We start from the raw sequence: 19,511 nt of genomic DNA, 5'->3' as shown, positions 1-19,511 counted from the left end.
CTCAGAGGGTGGTAGATGGGGTCTAACTGGATGTGTTTGTTGATAGAGTTCTGGTTGGAAGCCATGCTTCTCAGAACAGAGACACGCACGAGAATTCCGAGAAGCATGGCTTCCAACCAGAACTCTATCAACAAACACATCGAGTCATACCCCATCTACCACCCCCTCAGAAAAAGAACAGGAAATGATATCACCAACCCAAAGAAACCCAAACATATAAATAGAAAGCAGGAATTATCAGCAGTGCTTTGCTCAGAGGCTCACTGAAGATGTTACCTAGTACGGTGATGAAACATCTGGAAATGAACCTTCCAGCTCAGCGAGCAAGCCTACAACCAGAACCTCAACCTGAGCTACAAATCTACTCAAAACCCACTAATTTTAGAGCAAGGCTTGTATCTCAATTCCAATCAGGCAGTTTGGAGGGCAGCAAAGATCCTTTCTGTGAAATCAAGCTCCTGGACGCAGACTTGCCAGCCAATCAGAAGGCAGCAGCTCCCACACTTGGCTGTGTCACTGAGAAGGCCTTAGGTGCTGCTGGGCAGTAGATGCTTGATGAACAGTGTGGACATGCTGGAAAACCTCTGACTATTGCAAAGACCAAAGACTTGAGTAAGCACTTCCTGGGAATTCAGGTTGTGGATAGGGTTGTAGGGAGAGGGCATGTTGAGAGCAAGGGTAGATGTGTGGTCCCTCTGACTATTTTCTACTCATTAACACTTTTAAATCCAGTTAATGAGAGAGGACATGGAGAAAGGTATACCATTGTTATTAAAGATACTTCACCTTTCCATACAAACTGTGGAAATGCATTGGCTCCCAGCTGTTACTCAGGTCAGTGCCTGTCGCTACCCACCACAGCTCACTGTTCCTGAGCGCGATGTTAACCGCAAACACTTTTTATCTGTATGTTCTTTTATACCTGTTTATATTGGATCATTTCTGGGTAATTATTTATAGTTCATGTCTGCTTTTATGCATTTTACTTTCAGATTGGCACAGAATGGGATGCTAAGGAGAGAATTTTTCGAAACTATGGCGGCCTCATTGGGCCTATGGATGAGCCTATTGGCATGCAAAAGTGGGGCAAGGGCCCTAACGCCACAGTCACTGTCGTTTGGATCGATCCAATTAATGTCATTGCAGCTACGTATGATATTCAGATCGAGTCTGGTGCCGAGTTCACTCATTACAAACCTCCACTCAACCTCCCCCTGCGTCCAGGTCTCTGGACTGTCAAAATTCTGCACCGCTGGACACCAGTGGCTGAGACAAAATTTTTAGTGACTCCACTGACGTTTTCAAACAGGCAGCCAATCGGAAAAGGTGAGACACATGCCGAACTGCATTTTGAGAGAATAGGGGGAGTGCATAGTGTTACAACACAACAGGTCCACTGCATGGTTTACATTCCACACAAGCCTCCTGCCACCTTATTGCATCTAATAACAACTGCAAACATGCCTATCGCTTTCTCCCTCATGTAGTTATCCAGCTTTCCCTAAACAAAAGGTCGATGCTATTCACCTCAAATACTCCATGTAACGTAGCAAGTAGGTTGATCTTGATCAGAAAGGGTAAGTGTTACCGAAGATGAGAAAGTGGCTAGAGTACAAACTACAGACTACCACCATGATACACACACACACTCACACTCACTCACTCCCACAAACACACACTCCCTTACACACTCTGTCTGTGATCTGCAGTATATGGGGTTATGGGCACTTGCTGTTTGAATCTCATCAGGAAGTGGTGTTAAGCTATTTGTCTGAGGATGTCATCACAGCTAACTCAGACTTTGATACACACACACATCTTCCAGCAGTGATTTGGAGATGCCGGTGTTGGACTGGGGTGTACAAAGTTAAAAATCACACAACACCAGGTTATAGTCCAACAGGTTTAATTGGAAGCACTAGCTTTCCAAGCGCTGCTCCTTCATCGGGTGGTTGTGAGGTGACCCCTTCCAGCAGGGGTCATCTCACAACCACATGGCTATGTATCTCCTCTCTAACCCAGAGGCACTAAGGATGGTGATAGCATTGCTGGTGATTTTCTGATCTGTAATGCAAAGTTATACTAAACTTTATGTGTCACCTCTCGTGATGTCCAGTTCTCAAATTGACGTCTGTCTTAAACTACAAGATAAATTAAAATATCAGTTACTGTGTATCATTCCAAAGTGTTCCACACAGAAAAACAATCCCGTTATAACATACCTCAACAGTTTGAGAGGGATTTGGCATAATTAGATACAGCATTTAAATCTTAGCTCATAACAGATATCAAGGATTGGTGGGAGCCACTTAAAAGTATTGCTAACAAGCACTTTGTTTAACTTAAAATACACATGGAACGTGCAATAGTCAATTTAACCATCAAAGAGCTAGCAATTAAATTCACTTCCTAAAATTATAGTCATTGGAGCTTGGGTTAACCAAAAGGATTATTTCTTTAAAGTATTTTAGAATCTTAACCAGTGAACTATATTCAAATAGTAAGATTATAAAATGCAAAAATACTCACCAGGTTTGGGAGTCTTCTGTGGGAGTCAGAAACTAAGTTTATTTTATTGAGGCATTACAGGTCTTGCCCCTTTTGATTGAGAGACAGCGAGACCCCCATGCTACCTCCTTTCAGCAGATCTACTGAGGCAGGAAAAGATCAGGCACTGACAAAACCTTTTCCTGGATTAGGATCCTCGGCACAAAAACCAGCCTTGTCTCTCCCACCTCCTCAGTCCCTCACCCCAATGAAAGCTGTCAGCCAATCAGGACTGTTTACTCTTGCAAGCAGTAATGTCTCCCACACAGAAGAGGCTGTGGCTGCTGATGGAGGATAGTTTCTTGGCATCACAGGGGGCCCACACTCCCTGGGGAAGTACTGCAGGATAGGACTGAGGTGGGAGGGTGGCGGGGTGGTCAGGTGGTCAGAATCAAGGGTTGTGGAGGTTGCTGTCTTCATCCTCCCAGCCCCTGGCCTGCTCCTTTCTGATGTCTGGTCTGTCTAGTTTTCCAAGGCATCTCCCCACCTGCCCTCTGCAGCAATGTGCTCAGTAGCTTGTAACTGCCTGGCCTATTGGTCATCCACATGCAGCCAGGCTAACCTAGCAGTATTGGGAACAGCTCCTTCAATGGGGCCATTACTCAGCTACTTGATTGGTGTTGGGTTGGGAAGGTGGTAAATTCAGGTACAGCACCATCCCACCTAGCATCCTTCTCTTCCCAAAAGTAAGGAAAAGGGTAGTAAGTTGAGAGAGGATGTGAGGAGAAAGTTTCCACTCCCCAGGTTGGTGGCAATCTGGAACTCGCTATCTATAATGGTTGAAGAGAGAGAGAAAAACCGTCATCACATTTCATATTTACATGGTACTTGTGATACCATAGCATACAAGGCTATGGGCCAAATGCAGGAAAATAGGATTAGAATAGTTAGTAGTTGTTGTTGACCAATCAGTCTCAATGGACTGAAGGGCGTTTCTCTGTGCTGTAGATCTCGATGACCATCAGCCAGGCTCCTAAAGACCTGAGAGCTTCTCTCTTTAGGGCAACGTATTGTCCTAAATACTTTCCCAATCAAGGACTCAACTCTGTTGTGGTTTACGACCACATTTGCTAGTTGGATTCAAGATGAACTGGCCAAGGAGAAGGCAAGATCTGGAACTGTCTTCTAACTTGGGCTTTTTCTAATACTGCTTATTAAATGTTTAGGCTAAGTGCTACAATGCATGTAATCAGCAATAGACCAGGATCTAATCTTACTGTTACATTACTGAATAACTATTTGATAAACTCTACCACCTAATGCTACCATATGCTTCTCTGCATGTGTGTCGAACATTCACATGGCTAGACTTAAGGCTTCCACATAGTTCTGTTTGTGTTCCCTTAATCCCACCCACACTGTGCTCTTATTGCCCAGTGAGAAGCAGCTGCCATCTCAAGGTTGCTCCATGGTCCTAAAGTCTGACTGCACCTCAACCACTATTACCTCTGACCTGTTTCCTTATTCATGTTAAGGATTGTGGGAAGCTAGAGGTCAGGATTTGTGACCACAATTATAGACAAAGTACAAAATACCAGCTAATGTGTGTCACACCATAATTTCTAAAAAATGAAAATACCTACCAACCCTGACTTCTAACTACGTTTCAAAGAGGTGTGCACTCCACATAGCAAATGTAACCTGAAGTACAGTCATTAATTTATGCAATTTTTAATGGGTCCAATTTGAAATATTAGAATATAAAGTGAACCTTTCTCTATGTAAATCATGAACAATCTGTATGAACATGATCATTCTCAGTCTGATGCCCTGCCACACAAACTGCATTATGAATGTGTGTAATTCCTGCTGTTCTCAATATTGTATCCTGTGAAATGGCTGGTTTTTTTCAGTGATATCTGCAACAACCCATGCGCTATTGTCTGCAGGAATAATAAATAGACTTGCCTGCCCTCAATTAGAGTTCCTGAAGGGTAGGCATATCTCCACCGAGATATTGCAGAGTACATTGTGATGGCCTTCCTTGACTATTGTGTAAGAGAGTGGCATTAAAGTAACAGCAGGGATATAAACACTCCTTACAAATAGCTGTTTTATAACCATTGTGCTGGAACAATTTGGAAAGAGCAGGTCTGGAAGCTGGTCATGGATGCCCACTTCATGTAAGTGGGGTATTCATGTCAGGGCTATCGCTCGGTAATATGACCCTACTTAAGACTGACATCAACAAAATTATTGTGTTTATATATTAGAAAAAAAAGGTGAAACAATAGTTCAATGTAAGAGTTTCAGACTGAGCTGTTCATTTGATTGAATCTTTTTTGTTTTCTCAATCCGAGCAGGTGAATCATTGAGTAAAAACATCACAAGTGCTATTTATAATCTGCCCTGCCGTCAGTGATTGTTAAAGGTTTCCACATTGATTCATTATCTGCTACTCGGCTGTCAATTTGAACGAGAAGTATAACACAGCCAATCTATTTGGCTCAGTCCTGTGAACATACCCCACTATCAAATGTATTGTAGCTTTTCCAGCTAATCCAGGTGAAAGAACAAACGAGCAGCTTCCAGAGATTAAGCAACAGTGAGCAGGTCAAACATTGTGCAGCAAATATTGGGTAATTTGAAGCTTGCTTTTCAGCTTAAAAGCCAAGATAAAGAATTAAAATGTATTAAACTGTCTCCCTTAAATTCCACTTTCCCATTTAATAAAGAAATAATTTGACATGGGGATTGAAGGAATACTGATGAGAACTATAGTAACTAGAGCTAAGAATCTTGACTTTGGTTATGACCAGTGTGGATTAATTTTGCTCTCTGCTGTTCTTCGCTGATTAACCACAAATGCACTTCAATTGAAGGGCATTCTTTTGTTCTTAAAAACATTCTGAGTAATGTAGTTTAAAGCAAGCTATAGTTTTCAGAAAAAGGTCACAACGCTAAAAGAGAAGTATTAGGAAATTTCAGTTTTAAAAAGTTGCCTTTAATGGGTTTGAAATTCTCAATCTCATTTCGATTCTCTAGCTGTAAAGTTGCAACTGCTGGGACATGATGGCATCTATTTTCATCAGCTGTCTTCTCACCACCACCTTACTGCATGTAGCACAGTGCTATCTGTTGAACACAAACAAAAATGTGTACTACACAAGAGAAGGAAACTCCTAATAACTGAAAGATGGTTAAGTGCAATTGAGTTGTAAAACCATACATCTAATGAGAAATTATATCCAAGACAGATAATCCATTAATAACCTCTTAAAACTGTTAGTCAGACTGTGAACATGAACACCTTGGAGATTATTAGCTCTTGAAATTCAGCCAAACGTTCCTAATGATCTCAGCTGTCAAAATAAACATTAAAGGAATCAACTGAACCTGCAAGAACAGATTATTTGATTTTTCTCTGAGCTACAGACAATGGGTCAGAAAGTGAAGAATTCCAAAAAACAGGTGACTGTTTTTTCTCGGTCCCCAATTTGGGGTAGGGCTCCCCCGTGGCTCATAACTCCACTTAGGTGTCATCAACCATATGTCCCAGGAAAATTAGAAGGGACGGAGTGGGATTTGAAGTGTCCACTCCCACACTGGAGCTAGCTAGGATGGGAGTGTCACATATGTGCGCCCTTATTCCATGCTGGCGAAAATGGCCAGAAATGAGGCTGGGAATTCCAGAGTCTGGACCACCCACCTGTTTTAAACAGTTTTGGACCCCACCCAGCTCAATGCAAATCTGCGCTGATATGAGGAATATGGTGAAAGGTGAGCTGAGTACACAAATACATTTACACACTGTCACACTAGCAATAGGCTAACATTTACACACAGTAGAATTACTGTACAATCTAAAGTCCCAAGCTACGAGGATAAAATTCCATGTTTAATTTTATTTCCTGTAGAAGCTTTTCCAAGTGTGACGATTTATACAAACTCAACTACACAATTTAGGCTGTTTCATTATCTGGGATATTTCCTTTCTGAGGTGAAACCTTTAGCATCAGAGATATGATTGATGCCACCTTGGTTATAATTGCTGTCCAGCTCCCTCTTTCCCCTCCTCTGAGATTTGATGAATTGGATTATGGAGTGCTTAATTTGAAAGGATATAATAGCACTGACAACAGAAAAGTGATACAGGTATTTCTTTTATAACGTGATAGTTGTGTTCCTGTGCAAAGCTGTGTTCTGCAACAATCATGCAATACAAATAACACTTAAAGTATTGGCGGTGTGACTGCCTTATAGCCAACACACACTTTAAAAGTTAGCGTTTTAGAAGCCACGTTCCCTATTCACCCAATCAGATTGCAACTAATTTGTGTTAATGAGAGGCACGTTATAGCAGTGTGTGCTACCAGTACAGTGTGTGCTTAAAATGAGTGAGATGCCAGGTTGATGAGGTCAGGGAGATAGAAAGAAAGACTGGGCAGTTTTTGACATTGAGACCAGGGCAGTCCTGAGAGGCCACAGCTGAATGCTGAAACTGGGCGAGTTGTATTGAATTTATACCATTCTGGCTGCAACCAAATTCACTGACAACAAAATGAGCTTGGAATTTAGCTGCATTTGCATTCATCATCAGTAACAAAATGGATAAAGTAAATGAAACGTGTAATTGTTGTTGGTTTCCATAGAAACTTGATGACATTTAACACAAACTTCAAATGTATAATCCCACAAACTGAATTTTAGTGTTTTATCCAGACAAATCAAATGTGACTACAGCTGAACTGAAGCAGGTATGGATAAACAGAAGTGAACAGGTAAAAGATAGTCATTTCAGCCACATATCATTCACCTTATTATCATACAAATATAAAATCTAATTAAGCACACAAAGAAAGTGAACTAAAGGCTGGCAGATTTTAAATGTAGAAGTTGAGAAATGATGTGCTATGTTCAAAAATAATCCTTATTCAGCAAAGTACACTCGATATTCTGTTCACAAATGTTTCATTTAGCTTTCTTTCCTCTCTTCCAGGAGAAGCACTCAAGTTACATAGTGGCCCATCTAAGAATGCCTACATGGAGCAGAGTTTTCAAGGCCTGAGGAATACTCTGAATATACACTCTACTTCCAAGCAAGTGGAACAGGCAAAACACAATGCAGCACTCACTGGCTCACAGCTGGAGAGCTGGGTGGATCCCATGGTGAACAGTTTGTGGTCAGCTGTGGATATCTGTGCCAGTGGCCCCACCTCTTGCTCGATCATGCACACATGCAGCCAAACGACCTGGAGTTCAGAGAGTCCAGACCCCAAATCAGAATTGGGGCCAGTCAAAGCAAATGGGCGTTTGAGGTAGCACCTAATGCATTCCTGAACCATCATAAAAACACAAATTGCCAATTGGGTTTTCCTGTTAGTTCTTAGCAGCAGTTCCCGGATGTCTTCATAGAATTGTGGCAAAGCTAGGGCAGTGTATCTAAACTGAAGATGTTGATACTGACAGAGGTAAGCAGTGTTAGCTGTGCTGGTACTGTGAAAGAACAGATGTATTATCATGTACTACAGAAAGTCTAGAAGGAAACTTTAGCACTCTATTTATTTAAACATTTTAGTCAGTGACTAATGAGTAGGCGCTGCTTTTGCAGCTTTGGTATATATATATATCCTATTACTAATCTGCCTTTATTAACAAAGGCCTGTGTCCAGACTTCCTATCGCCTTTAACTGTATCTGATCTAAAACCTGGAGAGGGTCTTAAAGCTTGTCAACAGGATTATTTAAATTGAAATCAAATAGTTACACCTAGTGTAAGAGAGAGAGTCAGTTCTCCCAAACAGGTTGTAACGCACTTTGTTGAACCAGTGCTTTCAGCACTGACTATTCTATTACAGATGATCAGAGCATTATACTGCAGCCAGGATACACACCAGATTCAGAAAATGATGTAGTGGAACCATCAGTGAAACCCCAAAGCAAATTAATTTATTCGAATTTTTCATGGCAATGATATAGCAACTCTTTTTAACCTATTTAGATCAAACATTCCTTTTAAACTTAATTTTTTAAAAAAATCTTGCATCTAATTTTGCAAAAAAAATCACATTGCACTTTCAAAGAGAAAGCTTTTTGAATATAGAACCAGAAACACATTCTTCTGTTCAAGTCCTAATGGTCAAGTATTCAACATGGTTAAAAATCAGATATCTTTGATTGAACATTATTTACTGTAGCTAATTAAAAATTTGAATGTTTTTACTTCTTTTATATTTGTTATTAGGGCATCTCAGAAGTGCTTCGTGTTGGCCCATTCATGCAGTTTGCATTAATCGTCATCCTTTGATGTGATGTGTGGGCAGGGTTTGTTAACTTTATTGCAGGTGATAGGTCTTGTGAACAGTTAGTGTCATGCACACACATTTGATCTCAGCATGTGAAGCTACTGTCTGTTGGGTTTTTAGACTAACAGGCAGGCCAGCAGCCCTGCTTATTTACTTCATCACATCAAAATAACCTAGGTCTCTGCTCCTATTAGTGTGAAAATCAGATGAAGCCCACCTTTGTTTCAACTTGTGTTATAAAGGTCTATCAGTATTCCTGTTAATAATTTGTATTTGAGTAACTTATTGTTAAACATTAGATGGGTTCAGAGTTGCATTTCACAATCAGCATTGCCTCACTCAAACTCCATTCCTACTTTGAGTTGAAATATTTCTCGGCTTGTTCTGTGTGAACTCAACAGTGACAATAATTGCTAAAACCCTTGGGCGGCTACGGATTTACAGTTACCCCAAATCACAGGGTCCTTCTTGTTCACAGCAACTTGGCAACAAAGGGGAAATGAAGAATTGCTGAACTGACATGGGAAATACTGTGAATATCGAGCAGATTAGTCAACAGTTGGGAGGCAGTGACAGGGTCCCTGTTGTGGACATTCCCATCACCCCATTACAGGGTTCCATTTCAAAAATCACTCTACTTCCCTCTCTACAAATTAGTTCATTTCCAGTGCACTTTGAACATTGTTTTTAATCCAGATTTCCATCTCTGACCGTGTTTTTAAACTGTATAATCACATATTTACTGAAGTGAATAGTTCACATGATCAAACTCTGGGCATCAGTTTTCTATCCATTTCGATGTAACACTAAATTATTCAATTTAGTTGATCTGGTGCCACCCCCGTCATAAATGTGTGACAAAATCTAAAACAAACAGAACTTTGCTTCAAAAGGCTGGTGGATTTAGTGACAGGAATGGGAGTGGAAAAGTGTGTGATCAGGACTTCTGCCCACATTGATCCTGCCTCAGCCACACTAGATTAGCAATGTTAATACTGTCTAGAATTTGTGCAACTTTGAACAAACTGATTTCAAAAATTAACTTCAGGTCATTTTCATTGTAATAATGTATCCGTTTCCCAGTTGATGAATGATTTGTGTTTATCTCATAATTTCAGTCTGTTTAAACCAATGGTTGTAAAAGAATGCATACAGGTAACAGAAAAATCTCCACATTCCTGTTAGGCGCAGGAACCACAAATCATTCCTAATTTGGGAAGGGGTGAAATTAGAAATACAACCGATCAGTTTAGAAGATTGAAGATAGGACATCATTAGGCTTTTTGTCTTCAGTCATTAAAAATGAAAAGCCTTTTATATATAAAAAAAGTGAAATACACTTTGGAGATCCTGCCTGTAAAGGAACGATTATTGGCCTGATGTTTTTTCTAGCATTTATGAATACACACTGATGACTCCCCAAGGCTCCATTATCCCAGAACCAACCTTTAAAATGTACACAGCAGGTATCCTTTTCCAATTTGTGCAGCATTTCAAAATGTGCACGTTAAAAACCTCAGGTTGGCTGAGACCATTTCACAACTAAGCAAACCTTTTTACACTTGGGAGGCAGTGGGGGGATGTGAATCTCTGAAATTATTAAGCAGCTGTCCATTTTTAATTCTCTGCTGTTAATGCCATGTATTAATTATCATGAAGCTGTCAGCTCAATACCTTCTTCCTCCTGTGCTGAGGGGGGAGCTGTCATGGGTGCTACCTCACATGAATGGGAGCATATTTTACCCGACATCATTGCTACTGGAAATATCTTCAGAGCCTGTTTCACCTGAGCTGAATGTATGATCTATGCAAGCTGTTCCTTGTCATGAGAACACAACGCAATTGAAATTAAACTTGCCAAATAAACTGCAAGATACTGTACAGACGTCTCTGATAACAGAGGAAACATTCAGGTGCTGTTCACTGCACCAAATTTGTAAATTGTCACGTATTTTGTTCAACGGGCATTGTTAGTCACAGTTAGGTCAATTTTTGCCCAAAGACTATACTGAAGAGTCTTTGAGTTATTAACGATACACTTGTTACATGTCAACAAATGCGTGGCTGTCAGATAGTCAGTGCTGGCTTATTCCTTTGCCTCCTGATAAATTATTGATTGTGCCCTCATTTTAAAATTCTAAAGACTACCTTATGCAATTAAAAAAAAAATTATGGCTATTTTATTATAAATCCAAATAAGCATTTAAAAAGAAACTAAGAATTATTTTAAACTGGACATGTACTTACAGGAAAAGGACTAATTCCAACATGCAACTCCTTGCAAGGTGTAGATATTTGTTATTTATTTAAAGGAATAAAATATTTTGAAGTTTTAAAAGATGTTTAATTTGACAATTGGGTCAAAAGTTCTGAAAGCCAGTACGATTTCCTGTATGTAGAATGTTTTATTCAGCAAATATTGCACTAGCTGTTTTGCACCCAACTGCCCTCCAATTAGCAGAGAGATAATGAAACACAGAAATTGTGCCTTAACTGCCTTCTGGTCTGAGGAAGTCTGCTTTTGTCTGACAAAGCAAGTTTTTGCAGGTTATCAACAGTTGTATTAAATGCTGTATCGTACCAAAAACTGCTGTTGTATATAGACGCCTACTGTCCTATTGTGGTTTTGATTGCAGAATTTTAAAATACAAAAAAAACAAAGGTGTGTGTCTTGCCTTTTTGCAACTTTATCATGAATGTCTCAACTTTGGCTTTCACACTCCACACTCGAGGGACACAATATATCCTGTTCAATGACAAATCTCAGCTAATTCTTTATTCTTCTCTTCATTAAGCAATTTTTCATCTTTGGAATTTAAAATAGGTATAACTTTGTGCGCTGTCACTTCTATGGCAGGCCACTGAATAACAGGACTCCAGCTTCTTTCATATGACAGTGTTTCTCAACCCTTTCCTGATATTTGTGTTGCTTCTGTTTAAAGAAGACTTGCCTTTACATAGCACCTTACACAACCTCAGGACATCCCAAAGTGCTGTCATTGAAGTACTTTTTGACAGGGAATCACTGTTTTAATGTAATAACTGTTGGGGAATAGCTCTTGGTCTTATGGAGATTTACCCCTCTCTTCTAGATGATTGGATCTTTTGTATCACCCTTGGGGGAGCAGACAGACTGCACTTCTCAGTGTTACTGATTATCAGGCTGACCTCTCCCTGACGGATCATGTACTCAGATTTCCACATCATTCTCCTGGTGAAATGTGATCAAGATTGAAAACACTCAGTGCAGGACTAATTCACTTTCTGCTATACAGATAGAAATGCCCATGATTTACCCTATTGTGCCATTCTAACTCAGCAATTATTTGTTTAAAAAAATCTGATAAAATTATTTCTTCCAGCAAAATGTTACAATGAATCAACTGCCATTTCTCTGGTTTCTGAATCATAAAATATAAACCTGTTGTGATAGTAAAGAATTAGCAGTGTCTTTAAAATGTGAATTTCTGTAGTGCACTGACCTAATTATTTTATACAGGCTACACAGTACAGAAGCCGGCCAATCAGCCCAATCAGTCCATACTAGTGTTTTATGCTCCACTAAAGCATCTTCCCAAGGTTTCTCATTAATAACCACCTATTCACTTCACCTACTTGCTGTGATACTGAGTTCCACATTCTCACCATTGGGTGTGAAAAAGTTTCTTCTGAATTCCCTCTTCGATTTCTTGGTGTCTTTTATAGTGAAGAGATTCGCTTCCCCAGGAGAGAAACATTTCCTCCCATCCAATCCACCAAAACCTTTCATCATTTGTAGGACCTCCATTAGACCGTTAAAATAATAAAACTTATTTCCTTTTTTTAAACAATTTTGCAACACCTTGCTGATTTAATTAGAAATAAATTATTTCTGACCTTTGCCAACTATATGCTTTGACCTCCATCCCGTTCATCAGAAAGAGAAACACTGACATTTATATAGGCCATTCAAGACCATCGGGTGTCTCAAAGCTAATCATCCAATGTTTTTTTCAGTGTAGTTTCTTTGTAGAAAATGTGCAAGCTAATTTGTACACTGTCAGCTTTCCCACACATGACCCAATAATTGTCATGTCAGTTGAGGGCTAAATATTGACCAGGAGGCCAGCAAGAATTGCCTGCCCCTATGAAGTGGATCTCTTGCAGTCACCAGACAAATGGAGTCTTCTCTGATGAACAGCACCACCCTACTCTATCAGCTTTAATTTTTGTTCACAAGTCTTGGCGTTTGAATGCATAGTCTTGTGATATAGCTGAGATTACTGCCAACTAATACTTCAGCACCATCACCATCTCCAGGACAATTCGGGACTGTCCACAATGCTCATGTCCCATGAATGAACAAAAAAAAATGTTAATTTGTTTCAGAATTCTGGAATGCCAAATTTCCATTGGAATAACTAAGGGAGAGACCCATGTTGTATGAGGCATCAGGATTCTGAAGCAATCTTTAATGATGTCATGGAGCTGTACATCACTGAGTGTAACTAGCAGTGTGAGCGAATTTAGAACACAAGACCTTTGGAGAATCTGAAGACACAGCTGACCAGATAAAACATGAGGTAATTTCATGCAACTAAACATCAGAGTCTGGTATACCAGTGCGTACTGTATAATAGCACTGTTTAATATTAATGTATAATAAATAATTTTATTTTGAAGTTTTTACCTTAAGACATTTTTTGACTTTGCCTTCTCCTCGAATCTGCAAAAAACCCCAAAATTGACCATGTGGCATTAAATCACACAATTGATTACCTGCACCCGACTGTGATGATGCTATAACTTTAAAAGGTTATTTTGTCCTGTTTTTTTTTGAAGAGAGGTTTTCAGGCAGAGGTGCCGATCTGGCTACTCAAGATAACTTAAATACACAACTTGTGAGGTCTTGGGGTGTTTTATTTTAAGTTGGAACATTGGAAGCAGCCTGGGGGCAGCCAGCTCTCACAGACCAGGCATTCCAGGTTGTTTAGCTTTCGCAGCAGAAGCTGTTTGAGGTTTCAAAAGAGTTGGATGCTTCAGTGAATATCTCCTGGCTACTACACTCTCTGAATTTTCTCTTGATGTTTCTTCCTCCTGGATTGGAGAACTGCATGTGAGAATCTGTGTCTGAATTTGCCTTTTTGCCAAGAAGTGTGTTTGTGAGATGTTTGGAACAGTTAATTATTAATAGGTATTGTATCTATTATTCAGTTAAGTTTTCCAATAGTTGTTATTCTAAATTCCTGTTTCTTTGTATTTTAACTATAGTGTCAAAATAAATTTGTGTTTAGCTTAATGTCAAATAGTTTGACCGGTCACATCACATTGGGAACGCAGCACTTCACATCTATGTTTCAAATAAGGAAAGTTAAGGTCTGGGCTACCTACTTAAAATATTTTGACAAGGGGTCTAGCCTTGTCCTGAGCTGACTCTGAAAATGATCCTGTGAATGCAAGCTGAGAATGTTGCAGTCCAGGCACACCATCTAAAAACAACAGCATACCGAATCCCACTGTCGTGCAGATTTCATTTCACCCAGAGCTACCTTCTCCTTGATGTAAACACTGACAAATGCTGAGAATATTCTTTTAATGTACACTGTCACAGTTAAGATCTATAAATTTTAGATAGCTGGTAGGGAATTGGTTGCTGCAAAATACATTTGAGATGAAGAGTTCATACGATGCATTTCAGGGAAAAAGATACTGATCCCTTCCTTGGACACTAATGACAGAAACTGAACAACCATAGCTAACACACCCATTTCTCATGAACTGTAACAAAGGAGCAGTTTTGTTTGAGAAACTGATCACATTGGGATGAATATCTTCTCAACTTTCATCCATGAACTAATATCTATCACTCTGCACCATCCCTTTACGTTCCTTAAGAAACGTTCTGCATTAAAGGTACAGAAATTCCATGGGGGCATTCCGGAAGTTACATAGAACATAGAATGTTACAGCGCAGTGCAGGCCGTTGGGCCCTCGATGTTGCACTGACCCGTGAAATTAATCTGATGCCAATCTAACTGAAACTTTTCCATTATTATCCATATGTATGTCCAGTGACCATTTAAATGCCCCTAAAGTTGGCGAGACTACTACTGTTGCAGGCAGGCTGTTCCACACCCCTACTACTCTCTGAGTGAAGAAACTATCTCTAACATCTGTCCTATATCTATCACCCCTCAATTTAAAGCTATGTTCCCTCATGTTAGCCTTCAGCATCCAAGGAAAAAGGCTCTCACTGTCCACACTGTCTAATCCTCTGATTATCTTATACGTCTTGATTAAGTCACCTCTCAAACTTCTTCTCTCCAATGAAAACAGCCTCAAGACCCTCAGCCTTTCCTCCGTAAGACCTTCCTTCCATACCAGGCAACATCCGAGTAAATCTTCTCTGAACCCTTTCCAAGGAGTCCACATCCTTCCTATAATGCGGTGACCAGAACTGCACGCAATACTCCAAGTGCAGCCTTACCAGTGTCTTGTACAGCTGAAGCATGACCTCGTGGTTCCGAAACTCAATCCCCTACCAATAAACACCAACACACCATATGCCTTCTTAACAACCCTATCAACCTGTGTGGCAACTTTCAGGGGTTTATGCATCTGGACACCGAGATCTCTCTGCTCATCTACACTGCCAAGAATTTTACCATTAGCCCAGTACTCTGCATTACCTTGTTATTTCTTCTGAAGTGAACTACCTCACACTTTTCCACATTAAACTCCATTTGCCACCTCTCAGCCCAGCTCTGCAGCTTATCTATGTCTCTCTGTAACTCACAACATCCTTTGGCACTATTCACAACTCTGCCTACCTTAGTGTCACCCGCAAATTTACAAACCCATCCTTCTACATCCACATCCAGATCATTTATAAAAATGATAAACAACAGTGGCCTCAAAACAGATCTTTTGCGGCACACCATTGTTAACTGAGCTCCAGGATGAACATTTCCCATCAACCATCACCTTCTGTCTTCTTTCAGTTAGCCAATTTCTGATCCAAACCACTAAATCACCTTCAATCCCAAAACTCCATATTTTGTGCAATAGTCTACCATGTGGAACCTTATTAAATGCCTTACTGAAATCCATATACACCACACCAACCGCTTTACCTTCATCCACCTGTTTTGTCACCTTCTCAAAGAACTCAATAAGGTTTTTGAGGCACGACCTACCCTTCACAAAACCACGTTGACTATCCCTAATCAACTTATTCCTTTCCAGATGATTATCAATCCTCTCTCTATAACCTTTTCCAACACCTTACCCACAACTGAAGTAAGGCTCACTGGCCTATAGTTACTAGGGTTGGCCCGACTCCCCTCCTTAAACAAGGGAACATTTGCTGTCCTCCAGTCATCTGGCACTACTCCCGTCGACAATGATGTCATAAAAATCAAAGCCAAAGGGTCTGCAAACTCCTTCCTGGCTTCCCAGAGAATCCGAGGATAAATCCCATCTGGCCCAGGGGTTTTAGCTATTTTCAGACCTTCCAAAATTGCTAAAACCTCCTCTTTATCAACCTCAATCCCATCTAATCTTGTAGCCTGTATCTCCGTATTCTCACTGGCATTGCCCCTTTCCCAATGTGAATACTGACGAAAAGTATTCATTAAGCACTTCCCCTATGTCCTCAGATTCCACATACAACCTTCAACTCCTGTCTTTGATTGGCTCTAATCTTACTCTAGTCATTTTTTAATTCCCGATATACCTATAGAAAACCTTAGGGTTTTCCTTGATCCTCTTCCCAGGGAAGAAATGACTAACACGAGGGGTCATAGTTTTAAGCTGGTTGGAGGGAAGTATAGAGGGGATGTCAGAGGCGGGTTCTTTACACAGAGAGTTGTGAGAGCATGGAATGCGTTGCCGGCAGCAGTTGTGGAAGCAAGGTCATTGGGGACATTTAAGAGACTACTGGACATGCATATGGTCACAGAAATTTGAGGGTGCATACATGAGGATCAGTGGTCAGCACAACATCATGGGCTGAAGGGCCTGTTCTGTGCTGTACTGTTCTATATTCTATGTTCTATTCACCAACAACTTCTCATGTCCCCTCCTGGCTCTTTTTAGCCCTTTCTTTAGATCTTTTCTGGCTAACTTATAACCCTCAAGCCCCCTAACTGAGCCTTCACACCTCATCCTCACATAAGCCTTCTTCTTCCTCTTTTCAAGAGCTTCAACTTCTTTAGTAAACCATGGCTCCCTCTCTCGACAACTACCTCCCTTCCTGTCAGGTATATACTTATCAAGGACCCACAGTAGCTGTTCCTTGAATAAGCTCCACATTTCAAGTGTGTCCATCCTCTGCAGTTTCCTTCCCCACCCTATGCATCCTAAATCTTGCCTAATCGCATCATAATTGCCTTTCCCCCAGTTATACCTCTTTCCCTGCAGTACATACCTATCCCTGCCCAATGCTATTGTAAACATAACCAAATCATGGTCACTATCAAAGTGCTCACCTACCTCCAAATCTAACACCTGACCGTGTTCATTCCCCAGTACCAAACCCAATATGGCATCGCTTCTTGTTGGCCTGTCTACATACTGTGTCAGACAACCCTCCTGCACACATTGAACAAAAATTGACCCATCTAAACTACTTGAACTATAATATTCCCAGTCAATATTTGTAAAGTTGAAGTCCCCCATAACAACTCGCTCCTATCGAGGATCATTTTTGCTATCCTATCCTCTACATCTCTGGAACAATTCAGAGGCCTGTAGAAAACTCCCAACAGGGTGACCTCTCCTTTCCTGTTTCTAACCTCAACCCAAATTCCCTCAGTGGATGAGTCCTCATACGTTACCTCAACTGCTGTAATACTACCCTTGATGAACAAAGTCACCCCCTCCTCCACAACCCCCTCCCCTCCACCATGTTCTCTGTTCTTACTGAAACATCTAAATCCAGAAACTGCAACAACCATTCCTGTCCCTCCTCTAGCCATGTCTCTGAAATGGCCACAGCATCAAAATCCCAGGTATCAATCCATGCTGTAAGTTCACCCACCTTATTCCAGATGCGCCCTGCGTTGAAGTACACACATTTCAAACCAGCATCATGATTGCTGGTGCCCTCTCGCGACCTTGTAAATCTATCCCTGACCTCATTACCCTGTCCCTCCTGTGCACTGGATCTACAATTCAGATGGCCCATCTGATCCAGATCCTGTTGTAATCTGAGGTAACCCTCTTCGCTGTCCACTACACCTGCAATTTTGGTGTCATCTGCAAACTTACTAACTGTACCTCTTATGCTCGCATCCAAATCATTTATGTAAATGACAAAATGTAGAGGGCCAGCACCGATCCTTGTGGCACTCCACTGGTCACAGACCTCCAGTCTGAAAAACAACCCTCCACCACCACCCTCTGTCTTCTACCTTTGAGCCAGTTCTGTATTCAAATGGCTAGTTCTCCCTGTATTCCATGAGATCTAAACTTGCTAATCAATCTCCCATGGGGAACCTTGTCAAACGCCTTACTGAAGTCCATATAGATCACAACTACCGCTCTGCCCTCATCAATCCTCTTTGTTACTTCCTCAAAAAATTCAATCACATTTGTGAGACATGATTTCCCACGCACAAAGCCATGTTTACTATCCCTAATCAGTCCTTGCCTTTCCAAAATCCATCCTGTCCATTAGGATTCCTTCCAACAACTTGCCCACCACCAATGTCAGGCTCACTGGTCTATAGTTCCCTGGCTTGTCTTTACCGCCCTTCTTAAACAGTGGCACCACGTTAGCCAACTTCCAGTCTTCCGGCACCTCACCTGTGACTATCGATGATACAAATATCTCAGCAAGAGGCCCAGCAATCACTTCTCTAGCTTCCCACAGAGTTCTCGGGTACACCTGATCAGGTCCTGGGGATTTATCCACCTTTACCCATTTCAAGACATCCAGCACTTCCTCCTCTGTAATATGGACATTTTGCAAGATGTCACCATCTATTTCCCTACAGTCTATATCTTCCATATTCTTTTCCACAGTAAATACTGACGCAAAATATTCATTTAGTATCTCCCCCATTTTCTGCAGCTCCACACAAAGACCACCTTGCTGATCTTTGAGGGGTGAAAATGTGTTGCTGGAAAAGCGCAGCAGGTCAGGCAGCATCCAGGGAACAGGAGAATCGATGTTTCGGGCATAAGCCCTTCTTCAGGATCTTTGAGGGGCCCTATTCTCTCCCTGGTTACCCTTTTGTCCTTAACATATTTGTAAAAACCCTTTGGATTCTCCTTAATTCTATTTGCCAAAGCTATCTCATATCCCCTTTTTGCCCTCCTGATTTCCCTACTGCCTTCTTACTCTTATGAGGATTCACTTGATCTATCCTGTCTATACCTTACATATATGCTTCCTTCTTTTTCTTAAACAAACCCTCAATTTCTTTAGTCATCCAGCATTCCCTATACCTACCAGCCTTTCCTTTCACCCTGACAGGAATATACGTTCTCTGGACTTTCATTATCTCATTCCTGAAGGCTTCCCATTTTCCAGAAATCCCTTTACCTGCAAACATCTGCCCCCAATCAGCTTTTGAAAGTTCTTGCCTAATACCATCAAAATTGGCCTTTCTCCAATTTAGAACTTCAACTTTTAGATCTATCCCTTTCCATCACTATTTTAAATCTAATAGAATTATGGTTGCTGGCCCCAAAAGTGCTCCCCCACTGACACCTCAGTCACCTGCCCTGCCTTATT

The 19,511-nt window shown here is 40.8% G+C and overlaps 1 protein-coding gene across 1 annotated transcript in view; it reads left to right on the top strand.

Annotated features, from left to right (window-relative positions):
- Positions 1-11,458, top strand: part of xylt1 (xylosyltransferase I) — a 250,210-nt gene extending 238,752 nt beyond the window's left edge. The window contains exons 10-11 of the mRNA XM_087997591.1: positions 993-1,326; positions 7,487-11,458. Of these exons, the coding sequence (XP_087853717.1) occupies positions 993-1,326; positions 7,487-7,809 (657 nt within the window). The 3' untranslated portion in view covers positions 7,810-11,458. The remainder of the gene's footprint in view (positions 1-992; positions 1,327-7,486) is intronic.
- The last annotated feature ends 8,053 nt before the right edge of the window (positions 11,459-19,511 follow it).

Source organism: Chiloscyllium plagiosum, unplaced genomic scaffold, assembly GCF_037043375.1.
Source record: "Chiloscyllium plagiosum isolate Xiang-an unplaced genomic scaffold, Cpla_swu_hap1 HiC_scaffold_20, whole genome shotgun sequence".
Classification (NCBI taxonomy): domain Eukaryota; kingdom Metazoa; phylum Chordata; class Chondrichthyes; order Orectolobiformes; family Hemiscylliidae; genus Chiloscyllium; species Chiloscyllium plagiosum.
This window is presented reverse-complemented; position numbering and strand designations above follow the sequence as displayed.